The 25476-nt window shown below is 38.6% G+C and overlaps 1 protein-coding gene across 1 annotated transcript in view; it reads right to left on the minus strand.

The window, feature by feature from the left end:
* ZNF106 (zinc finger protein 106) overlaps nucleotides 1-25476 on the minus strand; it is a 99159-nt gene that overhangs the window by 69618 nt on the left and 4065 nt on the right. The window contains 2 exon segments of the mRNA XM_043981917.1: nucleotides 4834-4895; nucleotides 8300-8384. Of these exon segments, the coding sequence (XP_043837852.1) occupies nucleotides 4834-4895; nucleotides 8300-8353 (116 nt within the window). The 5' untranslated portion in view covers nucleotides 8354-8384.

Consider the following 25476-nt stretch of genomic DNA (forward strand, 5'->3'; position numbering starts at 1 on the left):
ACTAAAATCACTGAGAAAACTGAGCAAATAACCTGGAGATAAGTAGATAAGAACAACAAAGATATGGGAAAGGGGTATAGGTATAATCAGAATGTATGGACATTAAAGGAAGAAAGGTTTTTTAGCAGTGATGATAAATAGTCTAGAAGTGGTAGTTAGAACCAAGAGTATATTAAACCTTGTTGGTTCCATAAACACACGTTTAAAAAGGAAAGAGGGGCAGCTAGGTGGCGAAGTAGATAAAGCACCAGCCCTGGATTCAGGAGGACCTAAGTTCAAATCCAGGCTCAGACACTTGACACTTACTAGCTGTGTGACCCTGGGCAAGTCACTTAACCCTCATTGCCCTACAAAAAAATTTTTTTTAATTGTTTTAAAAAGCTAAAAAGGAAAGAGAGGGAGAAGAAGATAAAGCAATGGTAGAAGTAGACTCTAAAGGAAAGACTAGAAGGCAAGGTCATTTTTTTTCTAAAACACAGGTCAGACCATAGCATGCAAGTGCTCAGTAAACTCCAGCAGATCTAAGATAAAAATATGAACTCTTCAGTTTGGCATTTAAAACCCTTTACAAACTGTTCCAGCCCACCTTTCCGGACCTATCACATATTACTCTCCTTCACAAAGTCTACAATCCAGCCAAACTGGCCTTCCTGTTGTTCCTCACACAGCACCACATCTCCTACCTCCATGACTTTACATGGAATATTCTCCTTGTTCACCTCTGCCTTAGAATCCCTGGCTTCTTTCAAAACTCAATTCAATAGTCACCTTCTTTATGAAATCATTCCTGGTCCCCCAGTTGCTTGTCCAGCCTCATGAATTGCCTAGCAGCTTCACAAAGTCTATTGTAAAACCTATTAGGTTGTTCATTAGGCTCTTGAGTGAGTTTTAAGAATTTCTGCCAGTTTTTGGATTTTAGAGCAAGATTCCATTCCCTTCAGAAGTGTTTCTCTAGCGTCTTAATTCTTGGAATTGTTGTACATCATTATAATTCCAATTTGGGTCCTGAAAAGGCCATTCTGTAGTAGCTTGGCCTGAAGTTCCCAAGGAATTTCCTGCTGTGATAGTATCTGTAATTTCACTTGGGGATAGTATAGTTTCCATGAGACAAGTAACATCGTCCTGAGTGGGTTGATATGTATTAAATATAGTCCTTAACCGCGAAATTACAGTCTTTGGATTTTGATCAAATCTAGGGATGATTTTCTTCTGTATACTCAAGCCTTTTGGGTTAAATGGGCTGTATTTTCTAAGCTGTACTACTGCTCCCTTGCTGGTATGTTCTATAACATCCTGCAGGGGGAGTAGTTTCTGCTGATCTGATTCTAAAGATTGGTCAAGATCTGTTTCTGAACTCAGGTCATCTCCAGCAGAGGAAGCTGTCTTAGCGTCTCTCTGACCACGTGGTCTATTAACATCCTCTTTCCTCTCTGAACAGTTTTTTATGTGAAAATGCCATATCATAATATTGCCAATAGAAAGAATAAAAATTATAATCACTAGAGCCATGGTTCAAATTTAGTTACAATGCTCTCAGTAACATGACATATGCCCAGTGAGGGGGACACACTCTCCCACCCCATTATGCCAGAGGTTACGTCCTACAGATGAGGAGAAAGCTCATAAGACAACAAGAAAATACTGCGTAGGCCATCTGATTGAATCTGTACACTAAGTAGTCCCAAAATGCTCCAATGAGGAAAAGCATGAGGGAAAAAATATTCAAACATGGTGCCATTTAAAATGGACTGGCTTTTCTCTTGAGGTAAGGCTTTCAGAGGTATTTAAAGTAAGGGAGATTGTTTAAATGCGGGAGGCAGTGGGTTAAAAAGATCCACCAGATTAGTTGGCTCTTGGCCAAGCAAGGGGTAGGTGGGGTGGGTTAAAGAGATCCACACCACATTAGTTAGATCCTGGCTGGTTCACCAAACTGTAGGGGCCAAATTTAATAAGTGGAGAGTTAATTGGGTGGCTCGCCATAATAGTGGGGTTCAGAAAAGAATGAGGGAACTAGAGGTCCAAAACTTCCTCCCCTCCGAACTGCCTTTTTAGATATTTCTCCCAGGCCAATAAGAAAGAAGCTTAAGGTTTTATTAACAAGAATAAAATACACAGCAAAGGTGAAATTAATAAAGTCAAGGACAAGGGAATAGAGAAAAAGAAAAATGGATAATCCCCCTAACTGTAACAAAAGCCTATACAGCTCCCAAACTCACTTCCAGCTCAGCTAATTCAAAGAGCCAGGCTCATTTTATTAACTCACCACCTGGGGTTTGTAGTTTCAATGGGAGACAGCTGTGCCCACAGGCCAAAAGGACAAAACTACCAGGAAAAACTCTTTCTCATCTGCTCCCAGAAGCTCAACCACCAGAAAGAGACAGAGCTTCCCTCAGCGAGCATTTACTCACCCTCCCCCAAAAGGGAGGTCCTTCAAACTGCCTGTGGAGAGTGGCTCCCCTGCTGACATCAGCAGCATACATCACTCAGGGCAGGACAGGTGTAGCTCATATCCAATCATCCCTAGCCAGTTTTCCAAACACTACCAGATTCATTTGGGTGGGACCCCTAGGTGTCTGCCAAATTCCATTATTTTACCACACCTGCAACATTAACTTGTATATAGCGTATATACAGTTATATGTACATGTCCCTGCTAATGGGATGTAAGCTCTGTGAGGGCAAGAACTATATCACTATGTCCCAGCACAGTTTAGCATACGTTAGGTACATAATAAATGTTGGCTACTTGATTTATGAAGGGTCTGAAGAGGAAAACCAAATTTCACTTAGAGCAAGTAAGAAGAGTTGAAAGAAAACTTTGAGGATGTAGGGGAATTTGTTAAGTATAGCTTGGAGGTTCCAAAGCACATAATGGAAAAAATTAGTAGAAGGTTAAACCAGGTTGGAATGGGCCTGGAAAAGAACAGGCTAGCCTGAATAGGGATGAGGATAGTAGGAGGATTTAGGGAGAGTGTTCAAGAGGTAAAGATTCACTTTCTTAGAAGATTCACTTATGTGAAATATCACATGATGCCCACATTTAAAAAGTAATGATAGGGGCAGCTAGGTGGCGCAGTGGATAGAGCACCGGCCTTGGAGTCAGGAGGACCTGAGTTCAAATCTGACCTCAGACACGTAACACTTACTAGCTGTGTGACCCTGGGCAAGTCACTTAACCCCAATTGCCTCACCAAAAAAAAAAAAAAAGTAATGATACAATTATTTAATTATTCCCTTATCTTATTCTTGGCCTGAAACTTCTCTACTCTCATAGACAATCAAGTTTAGAGAATGTGCTTTTTTCCCCCTTCTGATCAATTAATAAAATGACCATAACAAAAAGGAAAAAAGTGATTACCTTATTCAAAAATAATTAGTAGCCCATTTACCAGAAATATCTAGAAAAATATATGTGTAAAGAACAGTAAGAACTGGAAAGAAATGGGAGAAATGGGAAAGAAGGTACAAGAGCAAAGATGTAATATGGAATCATCTTTGCTCGGTCCATTAATACCTTAGTAGCATTAACACCGTAGGCATCTTAAATCAGCTTAAAGTATAGGAGTTAGGGAACTCTTCTTTCATCAGCAAAATGGGGATAACCCCTGTACATACCTCTCAGGGTTGCTGTAAGGCTCAAATGATAAGGTATATAAAGTGCTTGTTATTAGTTACTATTACTATTCTCATTCCTTGTATGATGTACTTAACACTGAACAGATCTAGCTGGGTTGCAGTATAAGTTATAGCTTACTAAAACAACTCCAAATACTTAGCTTGAACTTTATACTTAAACTACACTGGTCCACTGAAATAAGGTTTCACAATATTTCATCCCTACAGTATTGGGAAATCAGGCAATAAAAATTAATTGAGTACCCACTATATACAAGGCACTGTGCCTAAAGTAATCACTTTGGCCCTTTGGGGTACCCTAGCTCAATTATACTGCTGACAAGATCCTCAATCTTGACATTTTTGATGATGGGGTCAGGAAATAGTATAGACAAAATATCTAATTGAGTGTGACTTAATACAAATCAGTTCTAATAGTTTATATTAAGATCCTGAGATCAAAAATATTCTCACATGGGGCAGCTAGATGGCGCAGTGGATAACACTTACTAGCTGTGTGACCCTGGGCAAGTCACTTAACCCCAATTGCCTCACCAAAAAAAAAAATATATATATATATATATATATTCTCACATGTTAACATTTGGAGACTAAGACAAGTCCATGTTAAGGTATTTCTCATTGCTACTCTGTTCTCTTTTGCCTCCAAGCCCCAAATCCACAAATACTAAGCATTAAATAAAAATGAATGACTAGTATTATCATCAAGCTCACAATTCAAGTATTTACTAATCACCTACTATGGTGCTTTGAAGAAGAGTAATTATTTTTCCTCTCTACATCTTTCCAACCAGAAAGGTATTTATGTGAATTCTTGAAATAATATTCCTAAGTGCAATTAATTAAATCCTGTATTTATTTCTTCTAGTTTTACACTAACAGAATTCACCAGCATGCTTTTTTTGTGTGTGTATGCAGGCAATGGGGGTTAAGTGACTTGGCCAGGTTCACACAGCTAGTAAGTGTCAAGTGTCTGAGGCCGGATTTGAACTCAGGTACTCCTGAATCTAGGGCCGGTGCTTTAACGACTGCCCAATCTAGCTCCCCCCAGTATGCTTCTTTAAAAAGAATTAATGATAGAGATTATTCACTGTTACTCAACTACAGGCTTTTAAGGGGTCAAAGACAAAAGAAACTGATACATTTAGAAACACATAGACATCAAGAGGTATTGGTGGAAAATGGAAGTCCTCATACCTTCCCTTCAGGTTTTCAAGTTCTCTGTGATGCAGCATGCTCCGCACATGTTCATCCATCTCCTGAAGATTAAAGAAAGTGATATTAATCTACAGTGATTTCTCCTAAAAAAATAATTCTTCTGCTCCTACAAACAAAAAGTTATTTCCTTTTGCTGCAAAAAGGAAACAAAATCATAATACTCAAGTCAGTTCAATATTATAATACTTCTCTGGGTCTTGTTCCAGAATTTATGTGAATGTTCCTCAACAGATCAAAAGACTTTGCTGTCATCAACATACTTGCACCAAGCTACTGTAGACCAAAAACATCATGAGCAAGATGGCAATGAGTCTCTCAAAAATGAGCTAGCCTGGTCCTTAGAGGACATTTTTGTCACTGGACTACAGATTAGGGTTTTTTTCTGAATTTGTAATCTGGTGATACAGTCTTCAGGAACCCAGGGTCACCTCTACCAATCATTGAGCATCAAAGTGCAGCTTTAGGGGCAGCTAGATGGCGCAGTGGATAAAGCACTGGCCCTGGATTCAGGAGGACCTGAGTTCAAATCTGGCCTCAGACACTTGACACTTACTAGCTGTGTGACCCTGGGCAAGTCACTTAACCCCCACTGCCCCACAAAAAAAAAATTTTTTTTTAAAGTGCAGCTTTAGTAGAAGATCTAAATGGTAAAATTTTAATTTTTCCTCTAACAGGTAACAATAGTAAAAAGCCATAAAGGAAAAATTCTATTATGAGGAAATAATTATAATGGAAAAGGACATATAAAACATATTCACTTTCTCTTCAAAATTTGAATTATTTGGCTGTAGTGAATGATTTGTGAATACTGGTGTCAAAGAAATAAAAAGAAATCTGAAAAACTATAAATGCTTATTCCCCTATGTATTCACAAATTGTCCATTATAGATGGTTTATATATAATGAAAAACATTTATAATATAAAGATTATTCAGTGTACAGAATTTACTATATCCTAAATTTCCGCATAAAGTCTGAGGTTCCCACCCCTGAATGACCCAAGACCTTACCTTCTTAGGGGTCCCACAAAGTCAAAACTATCTTTATAAAATACTAAGATTTTTAGTTTCTAACACAGTATATATCTACAAATATAACCAATATAATAGAAGCTGCCTGAGACCCCTGATTATTGGGGGGGGGGGGCAGGGCAATGAGGGTTAAGTGATTTGCCCAGGGTCACACATCTAGCAAGTGTCAAGTGTCTGAAGCCAGACTTGAACTCAGGTCCTCCTGAATCTAGGGCTGGTGCTTTATTCACTTTGCCACCTAGCTGCTCCCTGCCGCACCCCACCCCCACCCCCAGATAATTTTTTAAGAGTGTGGATGTTGAGATTAAAAAGTCTGAAAACCACTGTTTTGTTCATCTGGAAAGAGAAATTGTTTTGTCACATAACATTTGGATTTTCATTTGTACTGAAATCAGAAATCAAAAATAAATGCTTACAAATGTACAAATAGACTAATATAAACATGTCACAGTTTAGAGGTATGTTTGATTTTGAAAAACTATGTGGGGGGCAGCTAGGTGGCACAGTGGATAAAGCACCGGCCCTGGATTCAGGAGGACCTGAGTTCAAGTCTGGCCTCAGACACTTGACACTTACTAGCTGTGTGACCTTGGGCAAGTCACTTAATCCCAATTGCCTCACTAAAAAACACAAAAACAAAAATAAAAACAAAAACAAAGAAAAACTATGTGGGAAAGCATTAAGTAAAAAAACATACCTCACTAGCATAAGGGTCCAGTGGTACACTTATGCTTTCAAAACTCTGAAAATATTCATGGCTCAATTATGGACAGAACTACTTTCCTTTCCTCCCTCACCCCAAAGAAGGGGCAAAAAACCCAAATTTCACCTGTTATATTTTTTTTAAAAAGAGAAAGAACTGAATGGGGAGGGAATTGTTTTAGGCACATGCAAACAAATTAACCTATCTAAACAATACCTAGCACTGCTCTCTATATCCCTTTAGAGGGATCTTTACCTCCCCATCTAACTAATCTTAACATATCATTAATCTTCTCAAAAACACTATCATCATAACTACTGCCTAAAACCTTCAATGGCTTTCTGTGGCCAAGGACTCCAGAATGATTATATATAAAACTTGGAAACTTTATTTGGTCCAATTTCTTCAATTTATAGATATGGAAACTTTGAAACACAGAAATGAAAAGTGACTTGTCCAGGGTCATACAAATTAGTAAAACAAGAAGGCGTGTAAGTATATCCATGTGCATGTCCCTGTAGGCTCATCTATTTTACACACTCTTCCATTTCCCCCAGTCCCTTCATTCTAACCACCTATTAAAAAATGGTCATAGGGACAGGTAGGTGGTGCAGTGGATAAAGCACCGGCCCTGGATACAGGAGGACCTGAGTTCAAATCCAGCCTCAGACACTTGACCCTTACTAGCTGTGTGACCCTGGGCAAGTCACTTAACCCCCACTGCCCTACCAAAAAAAAAAAAGGTCATAATGTAAAACCAAAATATGTATAGATATTTGTTCTTTTTTGTATTTATTCTAAACTTTGTATATCTTATTGATAATTTTTAATATACTTTATTTCTTGAGTTGCAATGGCCAAAGAATTCCTCATTCAGTGGCTAACCTCCTAGTGAGAAGGCTGGTCCTTGGATAGCAGACACATTTGCTAAAAGGATTTAACACTCCTGATGACATTTGAACTCCACTGGCATAACCTTCAAGAACCTAAAGTCACATCTAAGCCAAGAGAAACTGAATTAAAACTCTTGATATATATGCATAAAACATCAAGACATGTGTGTATGTGTATATATGTATAGTGTATACAGATACATATATATACATATTAAGCACATCTTTTAAATCTTTTTTTTTCCACCAAATTTTTATATTCCTCAGTTAATTTTGTTCTGCACCAATGATCTACAAGAGAAAAGGAATTTGTTACTATCTTAGATTCTTTGAAACTCTTGACTCAGCCTGAAGATTAAAGGCCTTCTACTGGCTCTATCTATAAACCTATTCCCTCCTATTCTCCCAACAAATTTCATTTTTAGTCAGGCCAGTTTCCTTACTGTCCCTCCTCATATACTATACTCTGTTGCTCACACTGTCCTTCCTTCTTCATAGTCATCTTACCTTCCATTAAAAAACTAGCTAAGGGAGCAGCTAGGTGGTGCAGTGCCCTGGATTCAGGAGGACATGAGTTCAAATCCAGCCTCAGACACTTGACACTTACTACCTGTGTGACCCTGGGCAAGTCACTTAACCCCAATTGCCTCACCAAAAAAAACAAAAACAAAAACAAAAAAAAACCTAGCTAAGTAGGATCCATCATGCCATTACCAGCTATCAGAAGAACTTTAATGGAAAATATATGTATACACACACACAGTAACTTTGAAAATTATAAACCTTGAAAATTAAGATTCTTATTCTCCCATCATTACCTTTTTTGTGCTGTATACAGTATGACACAATATACATTTTCGTTCTCGTACCATAGTGACTGGAGCAGAAGACTTCACACCCTGCCTGCAATAAAGAATTAACAATCAGTATTCCTTTTACATTGTCTTCTAAGAAGACTCAAGCAACCACATCTTATATTCTCAAATGCTAGATAAAACAGGGACAGGTAGAAAAAAACTTTCCTGTCTCAGAAATCTTGGTGGTTCCCTTGATTATATTCTCCACTTTCACTCCCTCCTAGTATGCAAGGATACACTGTACAGGAATGCTTCTCCCTCCAAATTCCCAATCCGACCTCTCTACTGTAGAGGTCCTCATTACAGTACTTCCATTCCTTTTCCTCATCACAAGCCAAGTCTCTTAGGAGATGGATCTCAATGGTATGTTAAAAAGAAGTGGTTCCAGGGTCAGCTAGATGGCACAGTGGTTAAAGCACCGGCCCTGGATTCAGGAGTACCTGAGTTCAAATCCAGCCTCAGACACTTGACACTTACTAGCTGTGTGACCCTGGGCAAGTCACTTAACCCCCTATTGCCTGCCAAAAAAAAAGAAGTGGTTCCCCTTCAAGGCTTAGCCTCCATGTTCCAGGCAACAGAGAAGGAAGCTAGCTAAAAGAAGCATGAATTACCCTACTCCAGCTCTCACTCAACAACCCTGCTACTTCCCTGACCCAACTCAGACATCCCAAATAGAAAAGTTCAATTATCTACTTATTTATCATTCCTTTTCTTCATCTTTACCTCCCCTCTCCCTTCTATTGCCTGACTAATTTTCTCACAAAATCTTGCTTTCCAAAGATAGAAGGGGAGGTGGTAGGAATTTGGGGAAACTGGACTTTCCATACCACAGTTCTATAATATTCACTCAATCTGAAAAGATCTGAGACCACCAGCTAATTGACATGAGAAGGTGAAATTCAGTATTTTCCTAGGCAATCTAGTCAGATTCTCTAAAATATACTTATCTGTACAACTAATGTGAAAATATGTTCGATGTGATTGTACATATATAACCTATTATCAGATTTATTTCTTTCTTGTGGAAGGAGGGAGGGAAAAAATTTTAGAACTCAAAATGTTACAAAAACAAATGTTGAAAACTTATCTTTACATGTAACTGGGAAAAAATAAAATACTATTAAGATTGAAAAAAATTTACTTATCTGTATAGGAGAAAACAGGTGAATGCACAGGTGAGTCCAGTATTTAATAACTACATCATGCCTGAGAATTTGCTATCAATACTATTTTACTACATAGAAGGAGCATTAAGTGAGGCTACAGAATAATAATTACTGTTAAACGCAAAATCTCAAGAAACATGCACTTTTTTTCATGAAAGCAGCATAGTATAGTACAAAGAGCATTGGATTTAGAATCAAAGGACATAGGTTCAAATACTATCTCTGCCACTTACCTGTGTGACCTTAGCCCTAAGTTACTTTACATGTGTAGGCCTCAGTTTCCCCATCGATTAGATGAAGAAGTTGAACTCCCTAACTTCTAGGACACTATCTTTTTTTCCCCCTTTTTGCAGGGCAGTGAGGGTTAAGTGACTTGCCCAGGGTCACACAGCTAGTAAGTGTCAAGTGTCTGAGGCCAGATTTGAACTCAGGTCCTCCTAAATCCAGGACCGGTACTTTATCCACTGTGCCACCTAGCTGCCCCCCTAACTTCTAAGGTAGCTCCCATGATACCATGATTGGTCCTCTCTTTGGATGTCATCAAATGGATAAATTGCCCTCTCAACTCATAAGTTCTGCCTCTCAAGTCCTTTCTATCCTTCAAGGCCCAGCTCCTCAAAGGCATCACTGTCATGAATCTGCCTTACTTCACCATCCTGAGAAAGTTCTTTCCCTTCTCAGAACCTTAGCTCCTTCACCTGTAAAAAGAGCATGAGAATTCTTAAGTCCTGCCTGGCAGGGCAGTCATGAGGTACACCACCACTCTGAGCTACTCTTAAACTAACAGACCTGTGCAGTCACCCCTCCTCCATGTGCATAGTATTGTATCTTTTTATCTTTTATATAGAGGAAACATGTGGTCTTTGCATCTCCTACAGGATACAGCCTAGTACTACACATAACACAGGTTAATAATTATTTACTAAACAAATCACTGTGGCCTTTTGGCTAACATGAGATTTCCAAAGTAGTCCTATCAGTTTCATCTAGTTCTAATGTAGTTCTATTCTACTTTCAAGAATAAAATAAAAGAATAAAAGAACAAGCTAAAGAAATATAAACTGCTTTAGGCCATTCTGTCTCCATCAGAACTGATGGCAATATAGAAAAAAAGCATTTATTCATTTAACAAATATTTCATAATATATTAACTTCCAAAGAAAACTCTCTAACATGGGGCCCATGACCTTGTTTTGAAAATATTGTTGTAACTATTTCACTATAACTGGTTTCCTTTGACATCTTATATATTTGGTTTTATGCATTTAAAAAATTCTCAAAAGGGGTCCATAGGTTTCACTAGACTGCCAAAGGGATCCAGGATACAAAACCAAAACGAAAAACCGAAAACATAAAAGTTAAGAACCCCAGATCTAGCCCAACCCCTTCATTTTACAGGGGAAGAAAGTAAAGCCCAGAAAAGACAAGTGACTGTTAAGTGGCAAAACCAGAACTTGAACACAAATCTGACTGTTATTTTACCACAATAAAAGAGTGATGAGAACATAAAGAAAAATGGGCTTAACTGTGATGGGACACTAGAAATATTAGCAGAGCATATATAAAATCTGTAAACAACAGGAGATAAGCCCCAAGCCCAAAGATGAAGAAACACTTGTATTATACTTACCAGCTGTGTCAAACATTAAAGTACTTACATGCATATGACTCACACTGTAGTAGCACATATACAATCATCCTAAAGAGTATACATTCATTTTAGACTGCAGGCATGGAAGATTGTAAACTACCTAACTTGTGTTGACTGGTTTTATGTAATTTTTTCTTTGCCAAATGCTTTCTCTTACCTAAGTCTGGGCAGAGTATCCAGCTGCTACTACACCTCCTCCAAAATCATCTTGTATTTATTTTGTATAAACTTATTTTGCATGTCTATTACTTTTAAAATATTACACTTATTTAAATAATGCATTTAAAAATGTCAAATCCGGGGCAACTAGGTGGTACAATGGATAGAGCACCAGCCCTGGAGTCAGGAGTACCTGAGTTTAAATCCGGCCTCAGACACTTAACACTTGCTAGCTGTGTGACCCTGGGCATGTCACTTAACCCCAATTGCCTCACTTTCTAAAAAAAGAAAAAGTAAAAACCTCGTGGGCCATACAAAAACAGCAAGCTAGATTTGGCCCATAGATTCTAGTTTGCACACCCGTTTTAAGGCAATAAAAGGCATTCTATAAAACATAGGTGGGTATTTTTCAAGGCTCAAAATGATGATGAAATATCAATGAAATAGTAAAGAACTAATACAGACTGTTGAAAAAATAAGAAATGAAGGTCGTTGCCCCCTCATAACCAAACAAGAAAAGCCACTAGACATGGAGTAACCTGATAAGGAGAAAGGGGTATTAGATATAAAATGGATCTAACTCCCAGCCTTTCAGGACAGGAACCAAACCAAATCCAGAAGCTACCTTAAACAGCAGCCTAAAACTAACACTCCTGAGAACCAGACAAAGAACCTGCCTGTCACACACTTTGGTACAGCAGACTTGACAGGCCCAAACAAAAACAGAGAACATAGGTCCATCTATATCTGGGAAACAAGTTTAAATGATGTGACCCCACTGCTGGGCAAAAATTCCAAGAAGTCAAAGACAGAAAGAATAAAGGTCCCATATATACCAAAATATTCATAGCACTGTTTTTTACGGTTACCAAGAACTGGAAATAAACTGGATGACACTGAGGAATAAGTGAATAAATTTTGGCATATGAATATAATATTATTCAACAGGAAAAATTACGAAGGAGGAATTTAGAGGAACACAGGAAAATTTATAGAAATTAATGGATGAAGGTAGAACAAGGAAAACATATATACAATGACTGTCTGGATACCTCCCTCCTCTTTCCTTAGGTGATCATGAGTGTGGATCCAGTCAGAAGCAGTTCCAAGGAAGGTTGGTTTTTTGCATAATTGTTCTCTTTGTTATAGAGGAAGGCTCAAGGGGAGGCAGAACACACACACACACACACACACACACACACAAAAAGAATTAATAAAATTTAAATTACTTTGAAAATAAAGGAAAGCATTTTAAAATGTATAAATCATGGGGGCAGCCAGGTGGCTAAAGCACTGGATTCAAGAGGACCTGAGTTCAAATCCAGACCTGAGACACTTGACACTAGCTGTGTGATCCTGGACAAGTCACTTAACCCTCATTGCCCTGCCCCCCCCCCAAAAAAACCGTATAAATCATTTCTCATCCCCACACAATAGTTTGACCCCAAAGAAGATATAAAAGATGCCATTCCCCAGTCTTTGGCAGGAGATGGTCCATGGGTGTGAAACACTGAAATGATTGGTCTGATTTTGTCTTTCTTTTTGTTCTTAGTTCTCAGGAAGAGAAAGAGGCAGGGATATAAGGGAAATGTAGGTAATGTAAAATCCAAAGATATCAACAGCTGTCTTTTTAATTCCATGCTTTGCTTTACTAGGTAATTCTACTCTATTTCAAGTCTAATATTGCAATTTTTAAAATTGTATAAAAGATTATTCCTTTAACACTTTTACCAATCTAGAACTCCCCTAACTGGAAGCCTAACTAAATTGAATCTAGCAGTAATTAAGGAGGGAAAGAAAGACCCTAATTCAGAGTTCATTAGTTATTTTACACACAGTTCTGATAAAGTTGGGTACCTGGAACAAATCATAATAGTAAAGAGTAGCTGTTTGGAAGGCATATTGCCAAAAGGAGAATCCCAGAGATTTCAGATAACACCATGTAGTCCAACCCATACCTGAACAAGATCATCTACAACAAGCCAACTTCATTCTTTCCCTGAAGACCTCCAGAGAAGGAGATCCAACTACAGCTCCCAAGGAAGCCCATTCCATTTTGAGGCAGCTCTAACTGTTGGGAAATTTTTCTTTCCATGGAAGCTAAATCTGCCTCTCTAAAACCTAGCTTCTTACTTAAACTGTAGGTGGCTACCCCATATGGGGTCACATAACTGAATGTGGGGGGGTCACAAAAAATTTGACTACAGTAAAGATTATGTACATCTATTTTATATACTCAGGGTAATGTAAAAATTTCTCAGGCCAAAAGGAGTCGCCAGTGGAAAAAGTTTAAAAAGCTCTCTAAAACATGTAGTTTCTAGTTTTGCCTTTTGAGGACAAGCAAAACAACAATCTAATCCCTCTTTCACCCAAGGCCTTTCAAGTTTAAGACAGCAATTATGTCCTCCCTAAACCTTCTTTTTTCCAGGTTTTATATCCTCAGTTTCTTCACTGGAACTTTATAAAGCATGGTCTTAATAGCCTTCACCATCTATCCTAATCACTTTCTTCTGGTTGCTCTCCAAGTTCCTGAATGTGCATCTTTAAAATGTGCCCAGAAATGATGAGGAGGCAGATTTCAGAAAAACCTGGAAAGACTTAAGTGGACTGATGCTGAGTGAAGTGAGCAGAACCAAGGATAACATTGTACACAGTAACAGCAACATTGCGCAATGATCAACTGTGATAGACCTAGCTCTTATCAGCAATACAATAACCCAAGACAATTCCAAAGGACTCATGATGGAAAAGCTCTCTACATCCAGAAAAAAGAACTGTGGAATCTGAATGCAGTTTGAACCATACTATTTCTACTTTTTTTCTTTTAATGTTTTTCCCTTTTGTTCCAATTCTTCTTTCACAACATGACTAATGCAGAAATACGTTGAGTGTGACTATACATGATTGTACATATATCAACAGACTGCTTTCTGTCTTGGGGAAGGGAGGAAGGAAGAGAAAAAATTTGGAACTAAAAATCTTAGAAACAAAAATAGTGTAAAAATGGAAGACCTTAATAAAAATAATATTAAAAAAGAAAATGGCATCTAGAAGAATGCCAATAACTAGAAGAATGCCAATAACTGAATACAACACATGAGGAAAGATAATGCAGCAGGACTATTATCATTACCTATGTTCTGAATATGATGGCTTTCTACATTGGCTTTGCATTCAAAGTACTGAAGTACAAGTTAACTCACTGACTCATATTTAGCCAGTTATTAAAAACTCCAGCTATTTTTCAAACAAACTTGTTGCCCACTTCCCTGATCCTGTACTGTTCTTGAAGTTGATCATTTTAAGTCAAATGCAGAACTTTACATTTATCTCTATTACATTTTCATCTTATTATGTCAGGCCCTCTAGTCTTGTCTTTTGAGACCTCTTTGGAACTTAACATTTAACCTTTACTAATCCACCCAGCTTTTCTCCATTAGCAAATCTAATCAGCATTTAGACTTAAATTACTGATAAAAATGTTAAGCAGCTCAGGACCAAGAAAAAAATTGGGGGAGGGGGGTACACTTCACTAGAAATTTCTTTCCAAGTTACTAACTACAAGAAAAGCAAAGGAAGAAACAAGGAAAATGATGAGAAAGGTACTTAATAGTGGAAAGGTATCTCTCGAATAAGGAAAGGAAAGACAGTTATATTTATAGTATGGATAAATTGATTATCAGTCTCATTATAATAATCTCCACCTTGGGGAGGTACAAGGGAGGGCCTGTACTTCTCTATTATAATGTTATAATATTATAATTTTCTATTACATTTTATATATTATTATTATATATTTATATATTATATTATTATATATTATTATATTATAATTTCTCCACCTAGGGGTGTTTCAGGGGAGGGCTTATCCTAATTTGAAGTTCCTGGGGCCCTAAGACAACTCTGGAGTCTGGTAACTTTTTCAGTGGAGGTGTGTTTTGGGGGTTTACAGGTCATAAGGTGAATCTGGGGACAAATTTGGCCTTTTCTGCACATCTCTCTTTCTGATTCTCATGGCTGGTTTCAAAACATCTCCATTTTTCATTAGAATTTCTATATCCTTGTCATTTAGTCTAAGGTCATCATGGCCTCTCTCCCTCTGTTCCCATTATGGGCACTGATTTCTGTGGGTACAAGAACCTAGAGTAAGTAATCCATTAACTGGGGTCTAACTCTCTTTTGGAGCTCATATCTGAATTAAAGCTTGGATCTTAGGTTTTTCTATTAACCCCTTTTTGCCTCCTACATCAATAAATGGAAGCAGACAGGTGGCTCACTAGATAGAAAGCTGAGCCTGGAGTCTGGAAGAACCAAATTCAAATGAAGCCTCCAAGGGCAAGTCACTTAACTTCTGTTAGCTTCACTTTCCTCAAATGTAAAAAGGGGGGTAATTACAACACCTACCTAAGCAGGACTCTTGTGAGGATAAAATGAAATAATATTTAAAGCACTCAGCAAAGTGTCTGGCACATAGTAGGCACTACAGGGCAGCCAGGTGGTGTAGTGGATAGAGCACTGGCTTTGGAGTCAAGAGGACCCGAGTTCAAATCTCACCTAAAACACTTACTAGCTGTGTGACTGTGAACAAGTCACTTAACCCCAATTGCCTTAAAACATCCAAGGCCATCTCCAGTCATCCTGATATATCTTACCACTAGACCCAGATGGCTCTGGAGGAAATAGTGAGGTTGGTGACCTTACACTGCCCTCCCTCATTTAAATTCAATTCAATGCAAGTCAAGACATCACCCTAATGTCATGGTCCTCTTCAAGAATGAAGGGGGCAGCTAGGTGGCGCAGTAATAGAGAGCTCTGGCCCTGGAGTCAGGAGTACCTGAGTTCAAATGGGGCCTCAGACACTTACTTAGCTGTGTGACCCTGGGCAAGTCACTTAACCCTCACTGCCCCACCAAAAAAAAAGAGAGAATGAAGAACCAACAACAAGGCACTACAGAAATGTTAGATATTATACATAAACAGCACAAGAGCATGTTAGAGCTCAATCAAATGAATAATGTTAATGACAACTTCATGAAAAGGTTAAATGACACTTACTGTAAATCATTAAAGGCAGAAAGATGGGTAATACTAATTTCCATACAAATTAAAATTAAAAATATCTTGGTGTTTGAAGGGAGAAAAAAAATCAGCTCTTGAAAAAATTCTATATACTACAACTTACTTTCTTATGGCTCTAGAAAGCAAAAGTTTGTTTTCCTGCAAGTAGTTTAATGAAAAAATTTGAATTCCAGTTTGATGACTAAGATTCCAATAGTCCTTCATAGTTCACTGTTCTGAACATTTTATAAATACACACACATACATATGTATTTCCACAGTAAAGTATAGATGGTATTGAATTTATACAAGCCTAAAAACACACCCTAGAAATAACCTAAAAGCTAACTAAATTTTAATCAAGTTTTGGTTTTTGCACACCACACATGAATGAAGAGGCCTATAACTGTGTGTGAAAGAATTCTCTATCTCAAGGTCTCAGACCATACTAGTCAGACTGTAGATCCCACCTTAGTTTTTCTTAATAAAGCTTGGTTTCTTTGCCCAGAGAAGCTTCTCAGTTTCTTTTTTATACCTTGACATCCCATATGGGATGAAGGAAAACCATGACTCCAGTATTGTGGGAAACTTCCCCAAGGGACCCTGGACTCTCCTTTTCATTGGTCCCTTCATCTCCGGGCTCAGGCAAGCTTCTCTATTTCTCTTGCTAAATTTTTCTTCTTAATATCTCTCTGGTTTCCTTTTTTTTTTTTTTTTTTTTTTTGCTGGGCAATGGGGGTTAAATGACTTGCCCAGGGTCACACAGCTAGTAAGTCAAATGTCTGAGGCCGGATTTGAACTCAGGTACTCCTGAATCCAAGGCCGGTTCTTTATCCACTGCGCCACCTAGCCGCCCCGCTCTCTGGTTTCCTCTTAAAGAGAAAGCTAAAAGTGTGTGGAAAGAGATTTTGAGCATCAGAAACCAGGCAACTGTAACTTTTGTAACTTCACTTTGTTCAGAAACTAAGAAGAGGACATGTCTCTTGCTCTGTAAGGGCCCACTTTCTTTGGGCTTGATCAACCAACAAGAAACAGGCTGTACCAAAAACAGTCTTGATAGAAGATAACTCTCTAGCTGTATGACCCTGGGCAAGTCACTTAACCCTCACTGCCCCACCCAAAAAAAAAAGAAAAAAAGGAAAGAGATTGAAAAGTGATTAGAAACTAAATTTGCAAAAGAAAATAATTGAAAGACTCACTCTTTGTTCTGTGTTTGTTGGTTTTATTTGTTATCTGGCTGTTGTGGGTATGTTAGTTTTCAACCCAAGATACAAGCCTCTAGGACCCATATTTACAAGGTACTACAAGCTGCCTGGTCTTACCTCTGGTTACCAGCTGGTCAGTTAGTATCTTGTCACTGCAGCCAGTAGAATTTAGGGTTTAGGGGGCAGCTAGGTGGTACAGTGGATAAAGCACTGGCCCTGGATTCAGGAGGACCTGAGTTCAAATCCAGCCTCAGACACTTGACACTTACTAGCTGTGTGCCCCTGGGCAAGTCACTTAACCCCAATTGCCTCACAAAAAAAAAAAAAGAAAAAGCCCCTATACCAAGTATGTAGGTATGATCAACCAAGCTACACCTACACCTTACAACTACCCTGTTCCTGTTCTAGATGATGGCAACATGCCTCTCAGAGTCCTTCCCTCCAGTGGTTGAAGAACCTGTGAATCTTCCATGTTTTCTCCCCTTTCCCCCCAAATAAATGTCCTTGTCTCACCCCCCAAAAAAAAAGTTAGCTCTATTCCCTTTTCTTACCTTCTCAGGTGATTTGTGATCACAATGTTAAACTCTTTGCTCTGTTGTGGTCACAGGATATCTGAGGAAACTGAACCCTTCGTCTCTTTCTTTTGTTTATATGTTAAGAGAACTGCTTGAATTAGCTGCAGGAGCCTTGGACTTATTGGATTCAATCAGTAATTTTTCTTAAGTAGTGAGTGAACCTTCTCCTCAAGGCTATGCAAATGAAGAAGCTACATCTAGCTCTCCTCCACACCCCAAAATCACAGAACTAAGACAAGAAATAGTGAGTGGAAAAAGACAGTCAAGCTGGGGAGATTGCCTTATCATCTGATTACAATCTCCAGAGCCCCCAAATTTGAGGGAAATCTAAACCTAACCTTCCTACAGATGAAAATAGACTGATTCAGACAAAAGACAATTCCTTCAGCCCACTATCTATAACACCTGATACTTGTCAACTAGTACTATGGACTTGGGGGTACCTCCATACCCTCAAGTCATATCAACTGTTGTTCTCCTTAGAAGATAAGGTTTGTGGTCTGGTTCTTGGCTCCCAACACACCAAGCTGTGCCCTCAGGAGATAGGAAACTCTGACTTGTTAGACATTAGAAAATGTTACCATCAAGAAACAAAAGACAACTCTGAGAAAGAAATGGAGTGGGGCAGCTAGATGGCGCAGTGGTTAAAGCACTGGCCCTGGATTCAGGAGTACCTGAGTTCAAATCCAGCCTCAGACACTTGACACTTACTAGCTGTGTGACCCTGGACAAGTCACTTAACCCCCATTGCCTGCAAAAAAAAAAAAAAAAAGAAAGAAAGAAATGGAGTCCTCTGAGAAGTGTTGCAATGAGAAACAGGTTTCTAATCTACAGATGAGACTACAGATCACTGAAAGTGGTAAGTCGGTGGACTTCCGGAGCGGAGCTAAGATGGCAAAGGAAAGGCAGTGAGCTCTAGAGCTCATGACACAATAGATCACTCAAAAAACATCCAAATAATGCCATAGGACAATGCCTGGAACAGCAAAACCCACAAAAGAATGTGCTGAAATCATCTTCTAACCAACAACGGCTTGGAAGGTCAGAAGGAGGGAACATCTGTGTTGAGACAGGAGTGGAGCCCAACCCCACAGTCACCCTGACACAGATCCAGTCCCAGGAAGGCTTTACCAGAGAAGGAGACCCCCAGAGCCTCTGAATCAGCTGATGCACCAGTGTCATCTGGATCTAAGTTCACAGTCTGGTGAGAGGGCTGAGCCCTTGGCAGAGGGAAGACTACAGGGGTCTATGCTGGTCCTGAGGCAGAACTTGGGTTTTTCACCCCTGCTGGGAACCAGAAGGTAGGCTTAAGTAGCAGTGGCCCAGGTGGGGGAGGGGCACAGGCTCATTGGAGCTGACAACCACAACACACAAAAAGCTGGTTGATTAGCAAGTTCGTCTGGGGTCATCTACACACCAGGGAACGGGCCAGGAGAGTGAAGAACCTGATCCTCCTTAAATCATACCACCTGGGACTTCTGAAGCTTGGGATACTGCAGCCTGGAAACAGTGCCCCACTTGACAGAGCTAAAAGTCAAGTAAAAGAAAGGCAAGATGAGTTGGGGCAGCTAGGTGGCGCAGTGGATAATGCACTGGCCCTGGATTCAGGAGTACCTGAGTTCAAATCCAGCCTCAGACACTTGACACTTACTAGCTGACTAGCAAGTCACTTAACCCCCATTGCCCTGCAAAAAAAAAAAAAAAAGAAAGAAAGAAAAAAGAAAGGCAAGATGAGCAGACAGAGAAAGGTGAGGACCATAGAAAGTTTCTTCAGTGACAAGGAAGGCCAAGGTGCAACCTCAGAGGAAGATGTTAATGTCAGGGCCCCCTATATCTAAAGCTTTCAAGAAAAATATGAATTGGTCTCAGGCCATAGAGGTGCTCAAAAAGGACTTTGAAGATAAAGTTAGAGACATAGAGGGAAAAATGGAAAGAGAAATGAGGGTGATGCAGGAAAGACATGAGAAAAATGTCAACAGCTTGAAAAGCCAAATTGGCCAAATGGAAAAGGAGGTACAAAAGTTCTCTGATGAAAATAATTGCCTAAGAATTAGGACTGAACAAATGGAAGCTAGTGACTTTATGAGAAACCAAGACACAATAAAACAAATCTAAATGAATAAAAAAATAGAGGGCAATGTGAAATATCTTCTGGGAAAAATTGCTGACCTGGAAAATAGGTCCAGGAGAGATAATCTGAAAATTACTGGTCTACCTGAAAACCATGATCAAGGAAAGAGCTTAGACATCATCTTCCAAGATATTCTCAGGGAAAATTGCCCTGAAATTCTAGAAGCAGAAGCTAAAATAGAAATTGAAAGAATCCACCAATCACCTCCAGAAAGAGATCCCAAAAGGAAAACTCCTAGGAATATTATAGCCAAATTCCAGAGCTCTCAAGTCAAGGAGAAATTATTGCAAGCTGTCAAAAAGAAAGAATTCAAGTACTGTGGAACACCAGCCAGGATAGCACAAGATCTAGCAGCTTCTACATTAAAGGACTGGAGGGCATAGAATGATATTCCAGAGGGCAAAGGAATTGAGATTACAACCAAGAATCATCTACCCAGAAAAACTGAGCATAAACTTTCAGAGGAAAGAATGGGACTTTAATGAAAAAGAGGACTTTCAGGCATTCGTGATGAAAAGACCTGTACTGAATGGCAAATTTGACTTTCAAATACAAGACCCTAGAGAACTATAAAAAATTGGAGTTGGTGGACACACCCGGGGTCCTGCAGTGGGTGACTGTCTTTTGTCTGAGACCAGGTTTTGGCTGAGATCCCCCCCGAGTCCAGGATGGATGTTTTGTCCACTGTGTCACCTAGCTGTCCCATGATGACATCTTTAGGGTTAAATTGAGGGGTGAGGGGAATGCACTGGGGGCGTGGGAAGGGCAGAGGTAAAATCCTACATGAAAGAAACAGGAAAAGGCTTATGGAGTGGGGGAATAGTTGGGGGAGGAGCAGGGCAGTAAATGAATTTTACACTCATCAGAAAATTAAATTCATCAGAGTTGCCTCAAGGAGGGATTATTAACACACACCCAACTGGGTGGAGCAATCAATTTAATCTGGGCAGTAAAAGAGCCTAACACTCACCAGAATTGGCTCAAAGACCTCAATCTCATCAGAATTGGCTCAAGCAGTGAATAACATACACACTCAATTGCGTGGAGTAATCTCTCTAACCCTGCAGGAAAATAGAAGGGGATAAAGAGAGGGGCAAAAGAAGGAAGGGCAGATTGGGGGGAGGGGACAGACAGAAGCAAATCCCTTTTAAAGAGGAATAGGATGAAAGAAGATGGATAATAGAATAAATATCATGGGGAAGGATGGAAGGGAAACAATAGTAATCATGAAAAAGAGAAAAGGGGGGAAAATTGTACAAAAAATATTTATAGCAACTCTGTGGTGGCTAAGAATTGAGAATCAAGGGAATGTCCATGTGCTATAGGAAATGACAAACAGGATGATCCCAGAAAAACTTGGAAAGACTCATGAACTGATAGAGCTGAGAGGACATTGTGCATAGTGACAGCAGTATTGTTCAATGAGCAACTGTGAATGACTTTACTCTCAGCAATGCAATGATCAAAGACAATCCCAAGGGACTAATGATGAAGCTTACTATCCACTTCCATAGAAAGAACTGATAAAACCAGCACTTGTGGATTGTACATAAATAACCTGGTTGCTGTCTTGTGGAGGGGGGAGGAAAGGGAGGGAGGGAGAAAAATTTGGAACTCTAAATCTTAGGAAAATGAATGTTGAAAACTACCCTTACATGTAACTGGAAAAAATAAATGTTTGTTGCCCAAAAAAAAAAAGAAGAAGAAGTGGCAAGTCACTACCATTAAACCTGCCTTTTAACTCACAAGGAGGAGCATTTTGGGAATGGTGGACACAATCATCTGAATATGGGTAGTCCCAGGTAAATCCTCTGTAGCCAATCCACATGTGTTTCTTGTCACAAATCAGTCTTATAACCAGTATGCTTTTAGGAAAGTTGTTTTGAAAGGCCTACATGCCATTAAAACATCTCCAAAATGACATTGCCTTGTGATTACAGACCAACTCACTAGATGGGTAGAAGCCTTTCCTCCTTCTAGGGCTATGTCAGTCTTTGTTGCTAAGATTGTCCTTAAAGAGACTGTCTCCGGATCTGGTCCCACAGCCTTTATTGACTCCAACAAAGGGTCTTATTTCACAGACTCAATCTTAACTCAGGTTTATTCCAATCTTGATGTTAAACTCTGCTACTACATCTCATATCACCCCAAAGCACAACCTATGTTGAAAGGATGAAAAAGGATCTTAAAAAACTATGACTGGGACACTTACCTGGTCCAAGGGAGGAATCATCTATCTAAAAATTTTATATCTATCTAAATTGACCTCACCTATCTAAATTTTTTAACTACTAAATTTGTTGAAGTGGTATCACAAATTTTGTAAACTTATCTGAAATTTCATGAATCAGCTTCCAAAGAACATTGTTGTTGGGGGCAGTTAGGTGGCCCAGTGAATAAAGCTCCAGCCCTGGATTCAGGAGGACTTGAGTTCAAATCCAACCTCAGACACTTGAGACTTACTAGCTGTGTGACCCTAAACAAGTCATTTAACCCTCATTGCCCCACAAATAAATAAATAAATGCAGAGGACATTGTTGTACCTATAAATGTATGAATTCTGTATCTCGGGGTCTCAGCCCATACTGTGCAGACTGTAGACCTCACTTTTGTTTCTCTAAATAAAGGTTGATTTCTTGACCCAGAGAGACTTCCCAGTTTTTTATATGTTAAGCTCTTAATGAAAAATTGTGTCTGCTAAAAAGCAGACATTAAAAAAAAAAAACAACCAGACATTAAAATCTACATAAGGTTAAACGCCAAAATTAATCCTAAGCTTTGAACAGAGATACAAAATACTTAGAGAATTTGCTTTGTCTTAAGTGAAAGGACCCCATTTCCAAAAACATTTGTAGTAACAGTTTTTGTTTTATCAAAGAACTGGAAACAAAGTAGGTACTCATCAAATGGGAATTGGCTAAACAAACTGTGGTACAGGAATGTACTGCTGTAAAAAAAAAAAAATTATAAAGGATTCAGAGAACCTTGTGAAGATTTATATAAACTGATAAAGTACAATGAGAGGAACTAGAAAACAATTTACATAATGACTAAACAATATAAAAGAAAACTATGAAAACTGATAATGAAGCATGGCATACTTCCTGACTCTAAGCAAAGAAAGCTAATAGTATAAAAAACCAAGAATGAGACATTTTCACATAGCCAATATATTGGTGTGTACCAAGTGAGAGCTTGGGTCAGGGGAGGGAAAGTAAAAATAAAGATGGGGAAAAAAACAAATGTTAAAAACACAAAGAATAAAACAAAAATAACTTCGGAGAAAATTTGTTACTTATTTGTTAATTTTTTTAAAAGATAAATTTTGGGGGCAGCTAGGTGACACAGTGGATAAAGCACCCGCCCTGGATTCAGGAGGACCTGAGTTCAAATGCAACCTCAGACACTTGACACTTGATACTTACTAGCTGTGTGATCCTGGGCAAGCCACTTAACCCTCATTGCCCTGAAAAAAATTTTTTTAATTTAAAATAAATAAATAAAATAAAAGATAAATTTAATCTTTAAATTAGTGTTCAATTACGGGGCAGCTAGGTGGCACAGTGGATAAAGCACTGACCCTGGATTCAGGAGTACCTGAGTTCAAATCTGGCCTCAGACACTTGACACTTACTAGCTGTGTGACCCTGGGCAAATCACTTAACCCCAATTGCCTCACCAAAAAAAAAAAAATTAGTGTTCAATTTCATATACAATCCTTTTTTGTTCTTTGCATACTGAAATATTTGAAGTCAATTATAAAAATAAAATTTAAATTAAAAATAATTGCTTCTTCACATCTTCAAGTAGTTAGTCTACCACTTTTCCTTGTTTCTTACGTAAGTATAACTGGCATAGTATCTTAGTAGGTTATATGAAAACAAAAGAAAAAACTTTATTGGGGGGTAATTCTTGCCACAGAAAAAGATGCCTTCCTTGGTAAATAGTGCTAAGCAGTAGTTTGAGGAATAAGGAAAGAGCTGAAACAGGGCTGAAGCTGGTCGTGGCCAAATGATTGGTCAAGGGCAATGTGACGAAAGACATACTTGTTCCTACAAGACTCCACTTGGTGCAGATCATAGGTTAATCTTTTTTGTGTTGTGGATCCCTTTTGGCAGTATGTTGAATGCCAGACAGAAGGCAACTTTTCCCAAAATAATGTTTGTAAAAATTTATAAAGTAAAATACGTAAGACTGTAAAGGAAATCAATTAAATTGAAATACAGTTACAAAATTTGAATCAATTTACAGACTCCAGATTAAGAATGACCTGTTTTGGGGCAGCTAGGTGGCGCAATGGATAGAGCACCGGCCCTGGAGTCAGGAGTACCTGAGTTCAAATCCGGCCTCGGACACTTAACAGTTACTGGCTGTGTGACCCTGGGCAAGTCACTTAACCCCAATTGCCTCACTTAAAAAAAAAAGTAAAAAAAAAAAAAAAAAGAATGACCTGTTTTATATTTCTCTTCTTAAACATCTTTCTTTTAAATCATAACAGCATAATACAGCCATAACTCTACCCTTAAACAAACTTATCAATTCGTGATAAGCACTTTTGCAAAGTGGTGTATGTGAAATCAGAGGACTTTAAATCCTGGCTCTGCTACTTATTATTTTAACTTCTTTTAAGTCTCAGATCCCACATCTCTAAAATTAATGGGTTGAACTAGAAGACCGTTCCAGCTCTAAATCAATAAACTATGTGAACTATAATTTAGCACTGTGATATCTAACTGGATTCTATTACTATCTAATTGGATTCATTTTATGATTTCCATAAAGTCCTGGACACAAAGTCCAGGATTTACTTCCTCGGAACATAACTATTAACTATCCTTAATGTGGATTAAGCCATCTTCAGATCTCCTTTCAGTTGTTAATATTTAACTCAGAAAACCATTCTTGTAATTCAGTACACTTCTCAGCCATGATGCCTAGGGCTAGTAACTTCCTGACTCAGATTTCTTGACTTCAATCCAAAATATGTACTTCCTATAACTGTAGATGAAGGAAAAGACTTATCAAACCAGCAATGTGATCCAAAATGGAAGAACTAGCATATAGTCTGTATTAAAACTGAACTCTTCTGGCATTTTGACACCAAATACCATAGTTATTTGTGCATATGCTTTAAATAGACTGTAAGACACCTTTAGGACAAGAACTTTATCTAGTGAATTGTTAGATGTCCCA

This window comes from Dromiciops gliroides, chromosome 2 (assembly GCF_019393635.1).
Source record: "Dromiciops gliroides isolate mDroGli1 chromosome 2, mDroGli1.pri, whole genome shotgun sequence".
NCBI lineage: Eukaryota > Metazoa > Chordata > Mammalia > Microbiotheria > Microbiotheriidae > Dromiciops > Dromiciops gliroides.